At 36.6% G+C, this 18982-nt stretch overlaps 1 protein-coding gene across 1 annotated transcript; it reads right to left on the minus strand.

Moving 5' to 3' along the window:
* Positions 1-211: 211 nt before the first annotated feature.
* LOC116178506 lies at positions 212-4531 on the minus strand. Its single transcript, XM_031498020.1, has 3 exons — positions 4476-4531; positions 3079-4410; positions 212-1268 (listed from the first exon to the last, which is right to left on the minus strand). Exon 2 carries the CDS (start codon positions 4341-4343, stop codon positions 3084-3086), a length of 1260 nt encoding a protein of 419 aa, XP_031353880.1. The 5' UTR covers positions 4344-4410; positions 4476-4531; the 3' UTR covers positions 212-1268; positions 3079-3083.
* Between the last annotated feature and the right edge of the window lie 14451 nt (positions 4532-18982).

Genomic DNA, 18982 nt, shown 5'->3' on the forward strand with positions numbered 1-18982 from the left:
TTAATAGTGATGCTGAAAAACCTAGGGCCTGGGAGGGTGGGTTTTGAATGTCTTCGGATTGGATGTCTCATATAATTACGATCGAACTTCACAGGTAAGTTAGTTTGATCGTCTAATTATATTTCGACATCCAATCCGAAGACATTGTATAGAATACCATGTAGTTGTTTAAAGATGCTTTGTTTTTCAGCATTCAACTAAAAATTCCACACAAAGAAATAATGCACATTTAATCCCCCTTAATATAAAAGAAATGTTACGTCTACTTAGAACTAAGAATGGTTGTCGCAAAAGTATTTGATTGTGATAGTGGTCGATTGTAAAAATTACAGAACACTTTTGAATTTTCTGTCCAGCCCGCCGTTTGTTGAATTACTTCTATTGGTACTCCTAACTGCCAAGCTTTAGATGTTGAGGCATGGCGTGTAGAATGGGCTTTGAAAATGAGAGTGTTCACACCCGCTGCATCTAAAGTGTCTTTCACCCATCTACTTAAAGTTTGCCTGCTGGCAGTTCTGTGTGGCTTCTTAAAAGTAATAAATAAAAACGTCCATATTCGATGTGCGATGTTCTTTTGTGGCCGCTAAATACCTCTTCAAAGTTGTCGCAACACAGAGTCTGGGGTTTTCGACGAAGAAGGGCAAGTTTAAGCAAGGTTGCTTTCTTCCTGGGCCTGAAGTCTTAATTTGGTCCTCGATCAAAATTTGGAATCCAGTACTTGATTCTAAAATATTACGTAGGCGTATCAGCGAAAACGTTTGCATCCTGTGTGCGGTGGAGAGAGCTAATAAGGTGATTAGCTTCTCTGACAAAGCTTGAAGCGTGGATGACTCTCTCTGTTCTAAAAAATTTAGAACTAATTGCGGATCCCAGGTGACATTGTATCTCGGTTTTTGAGGCCGAAGCTTAGATATCCCTTTCAAAAACCGAGACAAAACGGGATGGCCCGCTAAGTCCGTTGACAAAATCAGAGCCAAGGCGGAGCGGTGTGAATTAAATGACCCGTAAGAATTTTTCCCTATGTCAAACAGGTGTTGTAAAAAATCCATTACGAGAGCTGGAGTCCCATCATACGGAGAGATACTTTTCTTCTCACAGAAAGGCCACCAGAGCTTGTATGTTACTCCATACTGCCGAATTGTTGCCGCTGATAAGGAACTGAGAATTGTTTGAACAACTTTCGCTGGTAAGTGTTTTAATTTGAACGCTTCCCTGATAGCTTCGCTGCTAGAAGTGTAAGCCTGTCCGCCAGTGGGTGTGGATCGGTGCTGTAAGGATTAAACAAAGAAAATTTAGTAGGTTTAAAAAAGATAGGTCCTTCAATAATTAAATTAGAAAAAAGTGGGAACCAAGCTTGGTTTTGCCATTTAGGGACTATAACGATCCCTTCCGCCTCATCATCTACTATTTTTTGTAAGACTCTTAAAATTAAAGCAAAGGGTGGGAAGGCGTAGAAAAACATTTTTTCCCACGAAAAAGTAAAACTGTCAATCTTAAAAGCAAAAGGGTCTTTCTGCCAGGAGACATACCGATCACATTTGTTATTAACTCTGGAGGCAAATAAATCTATTTCTGGCACTCCAAACTGGCGAGTTACCAAATCGAATGCCTCCTTAGAGAGACTCCATTCCGTTTCAGGGGGTAAGCTTCTAGATTCTCGGTCCGCAATCCAATTATCCGAAGAACTAATGTAGGAGGCGAGAATCCACAAGTTGCGTACCTCGCACCAATCCCAAATTTCCCTTGCAAGAGCCGAAAACTTTGGGTGATGGACACTACCCATTTTATTTACATAGGACAAAGCAGTAGTGTTGTCGCATCTTATTAATATGTTACAATTGGTGGCCGAAGAAGCAAAGCTTTTAAGGCCCAAAAAAAAATTGCCAAAAGTTCTAAATAATTAATATGTCTTATTCTTTCCTCTGGGCTCCACCACCCTCGAATCTTATCTGACCCACAGCACGCGCCCCACCCTGTAAGCGAAGCATCAGTAAAAATTTCGAGAACGAACTGATCTTTTCTAATATCATTATATGAGGAATCAATTGAATTGATCCACCACGAAAAATCCTGTTGCAAATCCCTATGCAGTACCATTAGACCTGAAAAATCCCCATTAATTTTTGCTAGTGCTAGACACTTGTGGCGTTCAAAGAGCTTAACATGAGCCCACCCGTACTTGACGCCTTGGCAAACAGAGACCAGGTATCCTATATACTGCGCCAGATCACGAATTTTGCATTGAGACTTAGACCGGAGAGTTTTACTCCAAATCTTTATTTTTTCCCTCTTTTCTGCAGGTAAAGAGATTTTCAATAGTTCTGAGTCTAATAAAAACCCCAGAAATCTAATGGTTTGACTGGGGTTCAAATGACTTTTCTTAACGTTTATAGAAAACCCTAAGGACTTCAAAAAATTTACGGTTACCTTAGTGTCATGTAAGGAGCCTTCATACGAAGAATTGAATAACAGAAAGTCATCCAGATAACACACACAAATAATGTTTTTAGATCGAAGCCATTGTGTAACAGGTCTCATTAGTTTTGTGAACACATAAGGGGCTGAAGCCAACCCAAAAGGCAAACATGCAAATTCATACAGATCGTGATTAAATTGAAACCTCAAGAACTTTCTAAATTTTGGGTCAATGGCTATATGGAAGTAGGCATCTTTAATATCAATAGTTGTGAACCAACACCCTTTTTTGACAAGCCTTAAGGCCGTTCGAATGTCTTCCATTTTAAAATGAGATGTTTGTAAAAAGGAATTAAGATGTTTTAAATTAAGTATGAATCGTTTACCGCCATCAGATTTATCAGCCAAAAAGATATTAGAAATAAAATGCCCTGGACAAGGACTGCACTTGCTTATCGCATTTAAATTGAGTAAAGACTTAATTGCCTCATGCATAGCAGTGTCTTTAGTCGTCCAGGTCTTTGTTGGGGGTACTTGCTCTAGACTAGGTGAACTACAAAATGGCAAGGCATAGCCTTTAATCCATTTCAGTATTACGGGATTTGAAGTAATCAAACACCATTTGTCATAGAAAAGTGAGAGCCTACCACCAATTGGGCTTACCTGCTCTATCGTCTGTATTTCCCCTGCTTCTGATGGGACTGCTGGCCTCGGAATGATCTCGACTGTCCCTTTTGACGAGTCGGGCCGTAACGGTTTAAAGAACGCTGGTCTTTCGCTGATGTGAACACAGGCTTCAAACGAATTCGCCCAGAGTTCCTACCACCTCTGTATGAAGCTGAGAATTGCAAAGGAGTAGCCGCCTTTAATTCCTTTCCTGCGTTCTGTAGAGACTTAGCTTCCCTGACGCTCTCTGAAACATCTGATCCAAAAAGGAAATCTCCTGGTTTAGTTCTCCCTAGAACCTCCCTAATGTTTTTGTTAAGGGTTGGTAAAATCAAATTACGCCTAGAGTCAGAGATGTCGTGAAAGGTGTGCGCCAGTAAACGACTAGCATCACCCAAAGGGGCTACAATTTCATCACGTAACTTTTTTGGAATAGGATTGTCATTCAGCAAAGCTGTCAAAGACTTTCCCATAGCTCCCAAAACCGTTGCGAGTTTCGTTTGGATACTTTTATTAAAATTGTCCCGAGCCACCCGATCGTTGGCCAAAATTGCTAAAACTTCGGGATTTAGCTTAGGTGAGTTAAGTGTCGGACAGTTCTCCGGGACTGCATAACGTTGAGTTAAGGAAAGTAAATTTTCCTGCGAAAGGCCATTTGTTACAATGTAGTTCCACCTTGAGGAAAGTGCCTCATGTAAACAGTCCGCCTTAACTGGAGTACTAGGGCAATCATTTCCTAAAACGTCTCCAAAATCATCAAGGGCTAAAGAGCCGTCGTCGATGATGAGTACATTTTCTTCCAATTCGGTCTCAGGGCCGTTAGTCGAGTTCAAAGGAGCTCTAGGCTTTGGTCTACCATCCGCTCCGTGTAGGTCCTCAGCCTCACAGTGAGGAGAAAGACTTAAAGAAGTCTGGGATTTGTCACCTGCCCTTAAAGAAGGAGCAGGCGAAAGGCTTAACGAAGCCTCAGCAGACAAAGAACGTCTTCGTCTAAGATGCCTACTTGTTGATGGAACATCAGCAATGCTTAAGCTTTCAACGCTGCTGTAACTGCAATCAGAGCAGTCGCGTTTAGACCGGGAATCCGATCTTCTATTAATAGCTCGAAAAGGAGGCCGAGACTGCCTGTCATGGCCGCCGTCCACATTTTCCACATTTTCCTTATCCTCTAAAAGTCTCTCAAGCCTACGAAGGCGTTTTCGTAGGTCGCTTTTTGACGTCCCCCTGCTCCTAGAGCGATGCCGCTTGTTGGACTTGCCCATGTGTAGTAAAAAAATACATACGGGCGAAAAAGGCCTATGGTCGACAACGCCAAAAACATGCACAAGCCTAAAAAAAATACCTATGGTTAATAAAAACCGCTAAAATAAAATCATTTAGTTATACTCAGATACCAAAATCGTCGAAAAACGCAAGACAACGATGTGAATGTGAACACGAGCACGAGAAAGCGAAGAATGAATCACCTGACGCCTGGCGCGAGGAACGAAACGCAAGGTTAACTCAGTGGCGGCTCGGCGGCAGGGTCGAACTTCTATTTTTGTTTCCTTTTTGTGAAACCTTTCTTTAAATACTCGTGATATGAGTTCGAGCAAGCGAACTACATGGTATTCTATACAATGTCTTCGGATTGGATGTCGAAAGATGTCGAAATATAATAGGTATAAAAGCGGCGGTAGTATTGGAATGGAGTGTCAAAAACAAGTAGGTATGAGGAAGAATTTAAGAAGAATTCGAAAGGATTTCTGAGGAATTCTAAGGAATTTTATCCGTTTTCAGGGATTTCCGTGGATGTCCAGGAATTGACGGGGAGCTTAAGGGATTTCTTTGATCGCTTGTAAAAAATTTGTTTGTTCATCTTTTGATCGACGCAGAATTGTGTTTTCTTTAATTTACTAATGAAGTGTTATTCATAAAATATAGACCGTTTACGAATTCTAAGCGAAAAACTGAAAAAAGTCCAAAAATTTTGAGGTTTTTTGGCTGCCAAAAGTTGTGCTGAGAAAAAATTGGTGTGCACTCTTCAACTACATGTTATTTAGACCCAAATGGACCATTTAAAATAACAAAATCGTTTACACCTTTTGCAGGAATCGGCCCTTCTGACTGCTCCGCATACTGGACTACTAATTATATACATTAATTTATGTAAAATTCCTAGTTGTTGACGTTGTTGAAAAAAGTACTATATTTAAGCAAAATTGTCGCAATTCAATTAGGTCCAGATGATTTTTTCCAGCTTATTTTAAGCAGCTTAAAAATTATCACCCTACCGTCAGATACTTTCTTTTTCGCTTTCTCAAACAAATGTATTCCTTTAGGCTTCTAGAATAACTAATTTGAGAAGTAAACTCTATTGATCGTCTCAAGCAGCAGTTCCGTTTACGGATAATAAATAGGTCGCCGCGTGATGCTTTGCACTTCAACTGCAAACCATAACCAATATTTGATGTTCGTTCCAAAGAACAAACGAACTCTTTGCAGATGTAAACTTCTAAAATGAGCTTAATTAATATGGTACCGAATCTAAATACCAATTAGCCGGCAATGGAACATTTTAATTCATTCCGAAAACTTTTGCTTTTAAAAGTGTGCTTCACTTTTTAATTATGTGCACTTTCGTATCCTCGTCTCCAGAATAAAGTAGCTTAATATTGAAAATTTCTCGCGCCACGAAATTAGTGCGCTATTAACGAAGCCGCACGTCTAATTAATCACTGGTTTACATTAATTGAAAATGCATGGAAAAGGAGATACTGATTACATGCTCCTAATTTAAGAGTAAATGTTTAGTTTCAATTACCTTTCGTGACGCAAAGGAGAAAAAGGGCTTTATCATCACAAGTCGAGCTGTGCTGACTGGTCAAAATTAATGAAGTTGAGGTAACCATTACTTTGCACGCAGTTCGCTTTATAGGCGAAAATGGGTTTTAGTATTTTTCACGTCTTCTTCAAGTTTATAATCAGGTTAAGCGACACAAATGTTATTTATGGACGTTAATCTTTTTATTTGGGAAAAGCTTCCATTTACATCAATTACCAAGTGGGCAGTTTACAAACGTGGTGGAAACGTGATCCAAACTTTGTGTGGCGTTTCAGTTTGGGCTATGAGAAATACATACTTCTTATGAGAATTAATTCAGTTAGTTTTCTGATCAAGATTCAGGTTGGTTATGTGTTTACTATATAAACAATATTTACTAGCGTTCATTCTCCCTTCTTTTCCAGTGCGTAAACCTGAATAGAGGTGGCACCCTAATTAAACACGTGAGCTACTGTTAAGGAATTAATTAAACATGAGCACCTCTTCATTTAGTAGTTCTACAAGTGCAATAACGCAGTGGCACTTGAACGATCTCTTTCACCTAAAGGAGAAGTTTATATATTAATATTGAATAGAACACTTGCAAAATTCTAATTTCTGTTTGCATATTGGAAATTACAAGATTGAAGTGAACATTTAATTAAAATGCGTACAAGTTTGTCAATCAAGCGTACGCCTTAGCTGGAGAACAAATACTCGAAGGAATTTCGATAATTAACATACACCTACATATGGAGCATCGAAAGCATTTTTTGTGAAGACACCTCCTCTTCTAAGTTAACATCAGTTCTTCTCAAGCAATACCGTTGTTCTCGAGCCCCTCTGAAGTTACTCTAAAATTCTAATTATTTAGTTAGAGTATCTACGAGGAATTCATGGGCATTTTCGAAATCTATGCGGAAATTATAAAAAATTTCTTTGGAAACGTTTCGCAGCTTCTTCTGAATATTGTTAGATATTATTTGAAATTCAAAAATTAATCGCGAATTCTGAATGGCATGTCCAGTCATGCACGATTTAACAAAATTCTGTCCTTCTGTCCTTTATTTTTCAATTTATTCTTTACGCGTGCTCAAACATAATTTTCGAACAAAAATGGCGGTTCGGTACTTTCGGCCGTACACGTTTGACGCTACACATACACTTTAATTTGTAATAAATACCTAGTGCTTATAAGTTTGAAGGTGGTAGAGAAGAACAAGGATTCCTGCAACGCAACACCTTAAATAAGCAGTGGGTAAGTGCCCTTCTGTTTTCATTGCAGATTGTGTTGCGTTTCGAAAAAATGTACTTGCCAAAAATTTCCACATTCGATATTTCCATGTTACAATCCAACCTCCCAGATACCAAATTTTGTCAAGATGCATTACATTGCATTGTTTTAATTATTCAACTTACACACCCATGCGACTAATTTTTCTTCGCCTTCGCGTTGGAAAATATTTATGAACTGTATAGGCTAGTTACGTATAAGTTCTTTTAATCGCTCTCGACGGAAAAGATGTCCGTTCGGATGAATTTGTAATAATAGTGGGTTCGCGTTTCCACAACATCGAAGTTGACATTTTGATTTTCTTTCAGTCGTATAAATGGTTACGAAATAATGCAAGGGCCTGAAAAGTTTTCACTCATCTCGCTAAAGTCCTTGTGGAATTGTCAAAATAGAGAAACTTCGATGTTCAATATAAATCAAATCGCTACTAATTCAATTTTTCCCCGCAAATGGAATTGTTAGAAAACGAACCTATCTTCCGAAACGCGTAAATCTAGAATTTATAAAGGACTCGTTTATATTAAACCAGCAGGTCGTGGCAGCACTGCACAGTTGCACGAAAGTGTATTGCAGAGTAAGTGGCAGAAAGTGCTTTGAGAACGTCTTGCAATAGTTCTAGAGAAACGAATTTAAATGTTTTATTTTAAAGGACTTTCTAAGAAATTCAAGTCTCGTATCGAAATTGATCGGAAGAAAACCTATGAAAAGGAACTTCAATTTTTAAGATTAATCGTAGAAAGGACACAAGGGGTCAATTTCGTATGTGATTAATGAAGTGAAAATGGATGAAGGCTTGTAAAATTTTGTATTCGTGTAGCAAGATCAATACAGAAATGTCGTCGCCTGCCCTTCATAACCACTGAGATATATGACCGCAAATGTTAGTAACAAGGTGTGACGAAGATCTGGAAGCTGCCTTTTTTAAATAAACCATGAATCGTATTATTAAGGGATGATAGATTTGCGCTAATTTTCTAATGAATAATCTCCTAGGAAATTCGTGAATCGCTTCAACCGCTTGTAGGTAGGTTAGAACTAATTATAATTCATTGACAGAATATGCCTTCTAGGTTTCTGGAACGCACAACAAAGCGTTGCGTGCAATGGAAACATTAACAGCAAAACGTTTCCTTCAACTGGAGCATCGTGTTCAATTTAGGTTAACGTGGACTTACCTACTATCAAGGTTAAGATATTTCTTTTTACAGTCTAGTCGCCTGAAGCAGTTTATCTTAATTAAATTGTTATTTTTAGTAGGTATTATGCACCTTCTATTGAGATATTCTTTCCTTCTAAGACACGAGGGAACAAATTATCAGATAGTCTTTTTGAAATAGGCAAGAGAGGACAGAACCATTGAGTCTCCTGAGGTTATTTATAAAAAGTCAAGTAAAAAGTTCCTAAAAGATTTGATAAAAACCCTTCTGCCATTAGACAAACAGTAGAAGCAACTGCACCCTCATTCTACCTTAACTATTTAATAAGTTGCGAGCCGTGTTTTATGGTTGAGGACGTTCTGCTTCCATTCGGATGACTTCTATGTACATAGTTCCCACTATCCTCATTAAAAATAGGCCTTAACTAAATCATCACTGCAAAACAACACTGGCTCATAGACTATTATACCTATCAGAAAACATGTGGCTTAATCCATGATGGAATATTTAATAAAAATCGTAGTCTGCAAGTTTATTACTGAAAGAACTGTATATTGAAGTAATTAATTAATTGAAATGAATCAAAACAATTGCAGTGATGCCACGCATAATTTTAGTTTGCGTATTTTTTTATATTTTATGAGAAATACTGATTATCCATATGGATGGTTCGTTTGTTAATTAATTTGAGTATAGGTCATTATTAGTTAAAAATACGAAATTACTGCTTTTATTTAATTTGATCAGACATTACAAAATGATAAAGTTGCAGGCGTATTTCTGAGTTGCAGCGTGAGTTAGCGAGCGAATTGACGCGTTTTAATAGAGCTGCGGCTGTTTAAAGTGTTGGCGTTTGTTTTCGTCAAAATTGCTGAACCCCCAAAGATGGAAAAAGTGGAATTAGGAAGGGCAGAGAAAAGAATCAAAATCAACAAAATGCCGGGACCAGACCGGAAATCGTTCTTCCTAAAGATGTACAACGAGGTCTTGATAATACTCGTAGATTCTCAAACCATTAGAGGCAAGCTCTAGTGTTAATTCCTAAAAAAGACGAAGGAAGGAAATCTGCCTAGGAAAGGTATACGAGACAATTCTAAATGTGAGCTTCTCTTTCGCACGGAACAGTACGCTTGTCGCAATTCTAAGTAAAGCGTGAGAGAGAAGCATGTGTATTGTTTCGTGTGAAAGACGCAGCGTAAGAGCTGATCGTGGTGTACCCGTCGATGTACTCTCTCTATGTTATAGAAGCAGACAGAAATATTAATTACATTAATTTTAATTAAAGGTACTCTTGACTTGAATTTTTTTAGGCCACCCATTTCCAATGTGCTTGTGTAGGTACATATTAAGCTTAATGCATTTCCCTTGGTAAACAGATGGGCGAAGGTTGGTCTTATATGGTATCTTAGACTATATACTCTAGAATTACAATGAAGGCACCGATAAGAGATGTAAGAGTTGACAATAATTCATTAAAATCCACTTGCACACTTAAAACTATTGATAATATAGACCTTGCCCGAGATTTGATAATAAAAGGTAATTACAGGCGGTTAGTTTTGCTAAATCCAAAAATTCGATATTCAGTTATAATTAATCTCCGTATACAGAAGGTTGTGTAGAAAAGATTTATCTAATTGTATGAACATTTGTTGGACAGCGACAAGCTTTCGGTTTTAATACTCGAGTTTTAGCTTTAGATACATAATTTAGCTCAGCTTATTTGGGAACTTTCCTCTTTTAGTAAGGATGTGAAAGGAACAAAATCTGTACCTGTAAACTAGCATTACGAGATTCGTTCAATAATTTTTGCGACCCGGCAACCCTTGACGCGAAACTTGTCATAATCGTAAAGCTGCACCCTAGACGTACAAATAACCTTAATAACAGTTTAAACAGGGACGTATTTAGCACCACGATTCTGAATATGATATAATGCTAATAGCTATTCCGAAAATTCTGGCGCCACGTCTAGGTATATCGATCCCATTAAAGGGGAGCATATTCCTGTAACATCGAAACGATAGCACAAAAACACAATCTATCTTCCAATATTTGCAAGAAAATTTAGCTATGCTCGTAATACATTATGCTAAGATCGAAACTTTTAATTGGTGATTTAAAGCAGTCTCTGACTGGTCAGTCAAGTAAAAGTGCTTCACGTAATTGCATTATATTTCGATCAACAACTAGACGACGTTCCTTGAGGAGTGCACGGAAAACGGGTAGGTGCCATACAAGTTTGATAACTAAGGCTGAACGTCATTAATATTATATGATAAAGTTGCTTACTGAAATTAAATTATGGTGCTGATTATATCAGTAGTAACGTTGCTTAAAGGGCATAGTTAATTTTATTAAGTGAATTAAAATAACCATACTCCCTACAGTGCCATAATCTTAGTGTAAGAGGTTTGCCCATTAAATTACAGGGACAACGCTATCAAAAGATTTTACTGTAAAAATTGTGACACCTAAAAGATTTTCCCTTCAGAGTACTCCTCTTTCTATCCTTACACCATCAAATTCCTTGGAAGCGGTCATCCTCTGTGAAGCTTATAATAGTTCCACCGATTTTTCTATAATGGCCCGCGCCGAGGTTCAAATCGGGATCCCTTTAGCATCACGAATTGGATAAAATCCACACGAGATTAAATCGGGAAAGTACGGAGAATCTTTGTTTTTGGCCAATACTAGCAGAGGAAGGCAAGAGTCGTATCTTGATGCAGAAAACAACCACATGGCCTCTTCTTTCAAACCCTCTGGAACCAAGTCGTGGATAACCCCTCAAATGTCGTAGAAAATGATTATCGCTCTGAATTTCGAGTTTCTCACCCTGGCATTTTTAACACTGGGTGTAAAAGGGGGTCTTTCAATGCATCGACATCGATATTGAAAAATTCATGCTTGCAAGTCATCACATTTTTTAAGAAATCTGTTTCAACTGAAGTGGTTATTAAAATGTCAGAGCAAATCGTTTTGCGCGTTTCTGTTTGATCATCACTCACAAACTTTGGCACCATTTTCGCGCAATATCTTTTTAGGTTCAAATCTTCAACTCAATGAACTTGACTTGTTGAGTATCCATTCTCTCAGGGAAGCTCGAAATGAAGCAATGAACTTGACTTGACGGAAGAAAAGGTAACTTTAACTACAAATGAGATCTGCAGCAGAAACATAATGCAAGATGGTGTACTCTGCTCTAAATTAACTTAAAAGTGCTACAGCAGCTGCTGGTGACACAACTGCATCCTGACCTAAACCTATTTTAGTTACGGATTGGTTTGTCACCATTTTCAAGAACTATAGAAATGCAATGATGCCGATATACTGTAATTTCGAGTAGTTTTCAGTAAGTATATGAATAATTCTACAGAAGTTGAACCATTTTAAAAAAAGTGATTTAAAGTTTAATTACATACGCCCATGTATCTACATACCTTCAAATGCTGTTGTCGTTCAATCAATTTTCCAATTTCCGATGTCAAATTTTAAATTAGGAGTTGCGTAGAACAAGGCTGAGTGCGGATACGTCGAATTCAGTTATATCTAAAACACGGGAGAGTTGTAGAGTATAATTACACTTTAAAGTTAATTTGCCATATGGAGACTCGTATTCATAATAGGAATGTACGATGATGACTTTAATATAGGTGCACTAACACCCAAAAGCCGGTATAATTCGAGTAGAATTTTGCAGAAATACTAAAATTACGTATAAGCCGTTTTCGCAATAAGTGTATTTTATGAGGGTAGTGCTTTGCACAATCTACGTTTGCTGAACACCTTAATGAGTGCCTTGTACAAATAATAATTTCCCTTAGAGATATGGCGGCATTATTGTATAACAAAACGGAAAGGAATTAAACAAGAGAGTTTAAAGTGGGGTGCATTTGCCAGTAAGAAAATTGCTGTGTGAACCGAAAAAGTTTATTGAATTAAATCGCAGTTTCTACGCAAATTTCTGAATGTTAAAAAATAAAAAAAGGGGGAAAAAATTCTAAATAGGATATGTAAAGTAAGAACAAGCGACCTATTGATCAGAGAGTTACGACCTAGTTACAAACGGGGAAACGGCATTTGGGTCTCTTCCACGAAAAGGATCAAGGCAGAAGCCGGCTAGGTCCTAATTTAGGGCGTCACCTTACATGGTCCAATATATCACCCTATGGATATTCATTACTGTCATTTCCTCACTCTCAAGTTAACTTACCGAGATTTACATGCATGGATTTTGTGCGATCAATCACTTTCGTGCGTTCTACTTCTGGATGTCTCATATTTAAAATGATGGAGAGTAAACATAAATTTTCTTGATTGCCAGGACACACCATTAAGAAAGTATATTATCGCCTTTAACACTGTTAGAGTTTTTTAGGTAACTGAAGTAACATTCGCTGCAGTTTAGATTGCTGTTGCATAAGGCTGAGACGTTATCTGGCAGTGTTAGTTCGTGTTAATTGATTTTCAGTTCTTTATTAATAATTATTAATAATTTTTATTTGAGGAGATTTCTTTTTTATCATTTTACTACATTATATATTACCTTAGCGTATTATGGTTCATATTTTTATTTGTTACTCAGTTGTAAACGTTGATTAACAAGACAAAACGCAAACGGGTAAACGTCATGTTTAAACGCTACTGACTTGTAAAACTGACAGCAGACCTGTAAAACTGACAGCAGACCTGTAAAAATTTTACAAGTTAGTAATCTAGTCATTTCATTGGCCAGAATTAATGCGAAGTCTCTGTTACATGGATCACATGATATTTTAGACATTTCTTCGAGATCAATTTAAGGACTAATTATTTACGTTTACTATTGTTTACAAATGAGTAACAAATAAAATATTGTACATTATACGCCAGGTAATAGTTAATCTTTTCTGTTTCCAATTTTGCATTGAAAAGCGTAAAACGAACCGGGTTGATTATTGATTTGTAAATCTGTATTGCCTTTCAAGCTTATTTGCTCAAAAATGGGGGTTTGCTTTATGGAATATTAAAAAAAAACCAAAAACATCAACTGAGAGTTCTCATTTTCCAGTCCTCTTACCGACTTTGGATAGGCAATGGATTGTGCGTCAAATGTGAAAAATTATAACAGTAACAGTAGGTATACAGATTGAAATTGCTCTGATGCGTATTAATATATGCCGCTGATAATCTCACCACGTCAGGATCTGAAAGTTGCCGATACATTTCCAAAGCTTTTCTTACTGTTATACGAAGTTCATTTATAACGATAGAAACTTGAACCTACTTTCACACGAAACTTTAGACGGGAGATTGTTTTTGATGACTTATGAAAAACCGAACCGTTCCCATTATTTCGTACGTATTCCACTGAGAGTTAGTTTCTATTGGCTCTTGAGTTTTCATTTTGCTTTTATCTCTGTTATAGATTGTAGAGTATCTTTCAACGATTTCTGTTTCTAAATTTGTTATGGATTAATGTGGTTGGTTTTATGTCTTAGTAAAAAGATGCATATTACATTTCGTACATAGTCGCTCATTTATAGCAACGTCAACTCGGTTTTTTATGGATTTAGTTATCTCGTATTCACTCACTATTTGTCACATATTGCATAAGACTGATGGTTACGGAGATATGCACTAAAAAAACTCATTTTCTATATAACTATCACAAAGGGCCCTATATGTATAAGTTCTGAGTTCATCAATATGAATTCGAAAAATCAAAAAAATCTGTCTTTCTCTATTCCCTTAATTTGAGTATAGAAGAATTCGGGATGAAGGATCAAGAATAAAAGTAATAATTGAAATTCTCTGTTACTATTTAGGTTTCAAGTTGCCCTTTCGGTGGTATGTAGGGATTCCAATGAAATACTAGTTGTGCCGATATGCGATCCCCTAATTGCTTTAATTACGTTAAAATGTATGGAAAATCAAGGCAAATGGACATTATATTAACTATCGTTAAAGTTTCAGGGTGTGTAACATTGAAATCGATAATACTATTAGTGCAATGAACGAGTCAATAATAATGCAATGAAAACGTGCCGAACATTGTTGATTACGACATTTGCAAGAAACGAAAGGCACCTTCGAGCGCAAACGAGCAAAGTGAGTTGAATTTTGATGTGAGGCAGTGGTTGTGACAGACGAGATTGATTAGAGCAGTCAATCACGAAGGGATCCGAAACATGTTCTGAGGTAGCATTTCAGAATATTTCATGCAAGGAATTGATGGGAATGTGTTCAACGACTATTGTCAGTAACACTGATTCAGATCGTTTTGGTCACAATTTCATTCATAATTAATCAAAGCATGTGACTAAGATGTAGAATAGCAACGTTTCTACAATGTAGTATTTTACTGCTACTGACAAGAGGTAGCTCTCTTCGCCCGTAAATGAATTTAAAACCAGTAATCAATTACCAGAATAACCGTTCATATTCTTTTTCTAGATTGATTGTTTGATTAATGCGCGCGTGTGATGCAAGGGTGTGTGGAGAGATTTCAGAGGTATTACAAGGAAATGTATACCTACACGATTTATGGCTGGTTTAAAGAGTGACGTAAAAAAAATAGAAAAGTTTACGGGAGAAAAGAAAATGCGTTTTCTTAAAGAATTTGGAAACATTAATTAAAAATAACAGGCGTGTTTACGGAGTACGAGAAATTTGATTAGGGGTTTAATGAAAGGGGATGCACACGGTAGATGACAAAAAGATTCGAAACGTTTGAAGAAAATTTTAGGACACAATAATCGAAAGAAATGGTACAAAATAAAATCAGGAATCAACAGGAATCTCGGTAATAGGAAATTACTATAATATTTAATACGAAGACGTTACACCTGAAAACGGCAGTTAGAACTCATTAAAACAAACAACTTTTCTTAGTTCCAATTTTTGATTTTGTGCCCTGGTTCGAAGTCATTTGCGTTCTTTTTTTTTAGAAAAATCATCATAGCTCCCTTATTTTTTTAAATAATATATCCATCGATCGAAGATTTCGAAAAAACATTGTTTGATAACCTCCCCATCGATTTTTGAACGCAAAACATTTATAACAACCCTACAGCATCTATTATAACATTTGTCCTAAACATTTGTTTTTTTTCAATTTCCATTTCCAAAATGGACCCCCTTCGCAGGATAGATTGAAAAAAATATGTAGAACAAATATTGTAGTGATTTTATAAATGTTTTATTTTCAACAATCGGTTATAAAAAATTGTTTTTTTGAAATTTTTGGTCAATTATAGACATGTTTTAGAGAGGCGAAAGATATAGTTTTGAAAATCTTTGTCTTCTTTTCAATAGTCCTTAAAATAAGTTATAAAGATTTTTCGAAAAACATGAAAACGCCAATAACTTCGAACCGGGGCACCAAATCAAAAATCGGAACTAAGAGAAGTTGTTTGTTTTAATGAGTTCTAACTGCCGTTTTCGAGTGTAACGACTTAGTATTAACACCCTCTAGAAAGAAATTACGACAAAAATTACTCTTGAAAGCGATTCCACGTCCACATTGGAACATTAGAATAAATAGGTACCGATCATAATAATAATAGTTGACTGAAAACCTGAAAACGATTTCTCATGCAAAAACGATGTAATAAATGGGCTACATAATCAAAATTGTACTTGTAGTTTACAAACATATCTAGATCGAACCGTTAAATAATAATCCGAATTAAGTCATAATCTTCACTTCACTTTCCTTTAGCTTGTTAGCTTCCCTTAAAATACTCGAGCCTTATCATCAGAGTGCTGTCCAATTTGCGAAAAAAATATGTCTTGCCTCCGGACGTTACCAGGGAAATTTCATTTCGAACTAATTGCAGGTATTTACATTAATTATGTAGACTTTTGTATTTTAGCTTTACAAAAAAAACGGTCTCTTAATTGGAAAAGGGAGCTTTAATTTCTTTTAAAACTGGAGATAATAGTAACTATGATAAATACGCTCAAACGAAGTACCCCGAAATATCTTTCTCTGCGAGATAACGTTGAACTGCACGCATACCGGGAAATAGAACCGAGTTTAGCCGGAAGCTTTAAAATTTTATCGTTTACCAACCCTTTAAGCGTACACATAAATATTTAACCAGAAGATTTGATATGAGATTAAGCAGTTTATCGGTAAGTATCTAGGTGATGTCCACCCTACTTTGGTGACTTCATTAAAAATTAATTGCCAAAAATGAAATTTGAGAAAAGAAGTGAGTTATTTAACCCCAGGCGCAGCTTTAATTCTGCCAGAAAATTAAAAACAGGAGGACGCACTTATTTTTAAAATGTAGAAAAACCGGAGGTGTAATTTTCAATTTTAACGCGAACATTGAGCTAAAATATTTCAAGGCAATTTGTTGTTATTACTGTATACCAAAGAGAGGAAAGCTATGAGTTTAATTTAAATATAATTTGAAGATGCCAATAATAAAATGAGCGTTCTGTGTTATAATTATCAACGAGTCATATACACTCTTAGATATACAGATAAGGATAAGATCTAAGCCACATCTCCACGTTCAATAGTAATTCCAAGTCGCTGAAAACGATAGGTAGTTGATTTTTTCTCCCCCGTCACCAGTGATATGCGTTCTCAAATCGCTCTGATTAAATGCAATGCTTCCTTACCCCAAACTCCACTAATTTCATCAGCGATTACATTGAAAATTTTCCCTTCAGAAACTCGAACTTGGCACGTTTTTTCGACTCCGCAATAGACCCGACGATTTTCCACGAGACCAAGCTAGAGACCAAGTCTTTCCAAGTAGTAACTCTCAAAAGTTAAAAACGTGGTCACTCGCATTTTCACCGCACAGGATCAGTAACAACTTGGAAAGGAAGTGACCAATCCAAATAAACTGTTCTCTGTGCTGTACTACATCGCATAAGAAAGAAACCACAACTGGAGGACTAGTAGTGGTACAGACGGACAGACAGACAAAGTGCGGACAATAGCGTTCCATTTTCTTTTTGACCATGATATTTGCAAATATGAGAAGAGCCTTAAATTTTTCCCCTGTGATAGAAGAAATAAGGTCCTTGGATTTGTGGACGTAAGCTGTCCAAGCCACCTACAGATCCAGGAGGAAATGAGTCCACGGCTCCGATTAATTCTTTGATCTCAAAATAAATCACAGCTTGTGGGGTTAGCGTTAGGTCATCAGATTTACCTTTACCCTCGTCTTCAGCTGCGACTTCAGCTTTAAAATAGTCGAGGATAATTTAATTTGTCGAATTTGTCGTGAGTTATCATTGTGCTTAGGTCACAATAATGCATAAGATGCATTTTTATATTTTAAAAATTAGCCCAGTCAAACTTGAATCTGCTGCAAAAAAAATTAATAGTATTGACATTTGGCAAAAATGATCTTTGGACCTTCCTCTTGAACATATTCAAAAACACCATATGTGATGGGTTCACAACTTATCGCCATTTTGAATTTTAGGTGCCTTTTTCAGTTTTTCTTCCACATCTCGAAAACTATCAACTTGATCGTAATTACTTCGATTTACGGAATGAAAGCTCATGAAACTTCTTACAAGAAACAAAAAAACATTAACGATTTAGGAGATATAGATGGATCTCGGGATGGATGTACTTATGTACTGGTTCAATTCCATGAAATTTGTTGTGCACATACGTGATGAGTTAGGGAACAAAATTGTCGTGCAGTTTTTTAAAAAGATTGGTCCTTCGGGTCAAAAAGTGTCCCCGCCTACTAGTGAATCATCTAATGTCACATGTAGTACGTAGTTGAAAATGTCACATTTGAAACTGTAAAAAATAAAGCAGGTTTATTTTGAGAAAATCGACTTTTTACGGTTTGAAGATATTAAAATTTACCATTAGTTTTAAAACACCCTGTAGAAGAACAATATTGCTGATTTTCGAAGACTTTTTGGAATTCAAGTCAACGGTAGTCATAGCTACAGAGCTCAAAAGAAATACAGTCAAACGTCAAAAATTTTGAAAACTTAAATAATTTGAAGTCCTTTGATGCTGGGTATAGAGAAATGCGGTAACACACGATGTAGATTTTCATGTAGAGTCCAAAAATGCTATAAAATATAGGGTGTTCTATTTAAAATATGGAAGTTGCTATCCACATCCGGTAAACCGAAAGTGAAACGATCGTGATAATATTTTCTTTCGATAGATCATGAATCAATGAATGTATCAATGAGGACTGAAAACTTTTAGGTACCCGTTTGCGCGGAGTAGCCTGTATAGTGTAGTACATTCTCCATCCAAACTAATCTTATTTTCACCATCATTTTATTTTAACGTTTCCAAATCCTTTTGCTTAATGAGATTGGACCTAAAACGTACTCAGGCGTACCTACTCTTGTATATTCGACCACCTACAAGTTTTCGTTTGGTGTGGTTTATCATTAGTACCTTAGTGTAAAGAATCTTTACACTATGTTAGTACTTAAGAGAAAGTACAAAAGAGCATCAACTACTGATTTCGTTAGACATCCACTATTTAATGTACTGTGTACAATGTCAACAACATAAATCAAAACGTAATCCTTAAATGATCACATTATTGTTCGTATCTAATCGAATCAAATTCTCGAATGGATTCCACCAATGTGATATTTCAAAATTGGCAAGATAACGTGTCAAAACCCGTACGCAAATGTATTTTGCAGAAT

Source organism: Photinus pyralis, unplaced genomic scaffold, assembly GCF_008802855.1.
Source record: "Photinus pyralis isolate 1611_PpyrPB1 unplaced genomic scaffold, Ppyr1.3 Ppyr1.4_LG1, whole genome shotgun sequence".
Classification (NCBI taxonomy): domain Eukaryota; kingdom Metazoa; phylum Arthropoda; class Insecta; order Coleoptera; family Lampyridae; genus Photinus; species Photinus pyralis.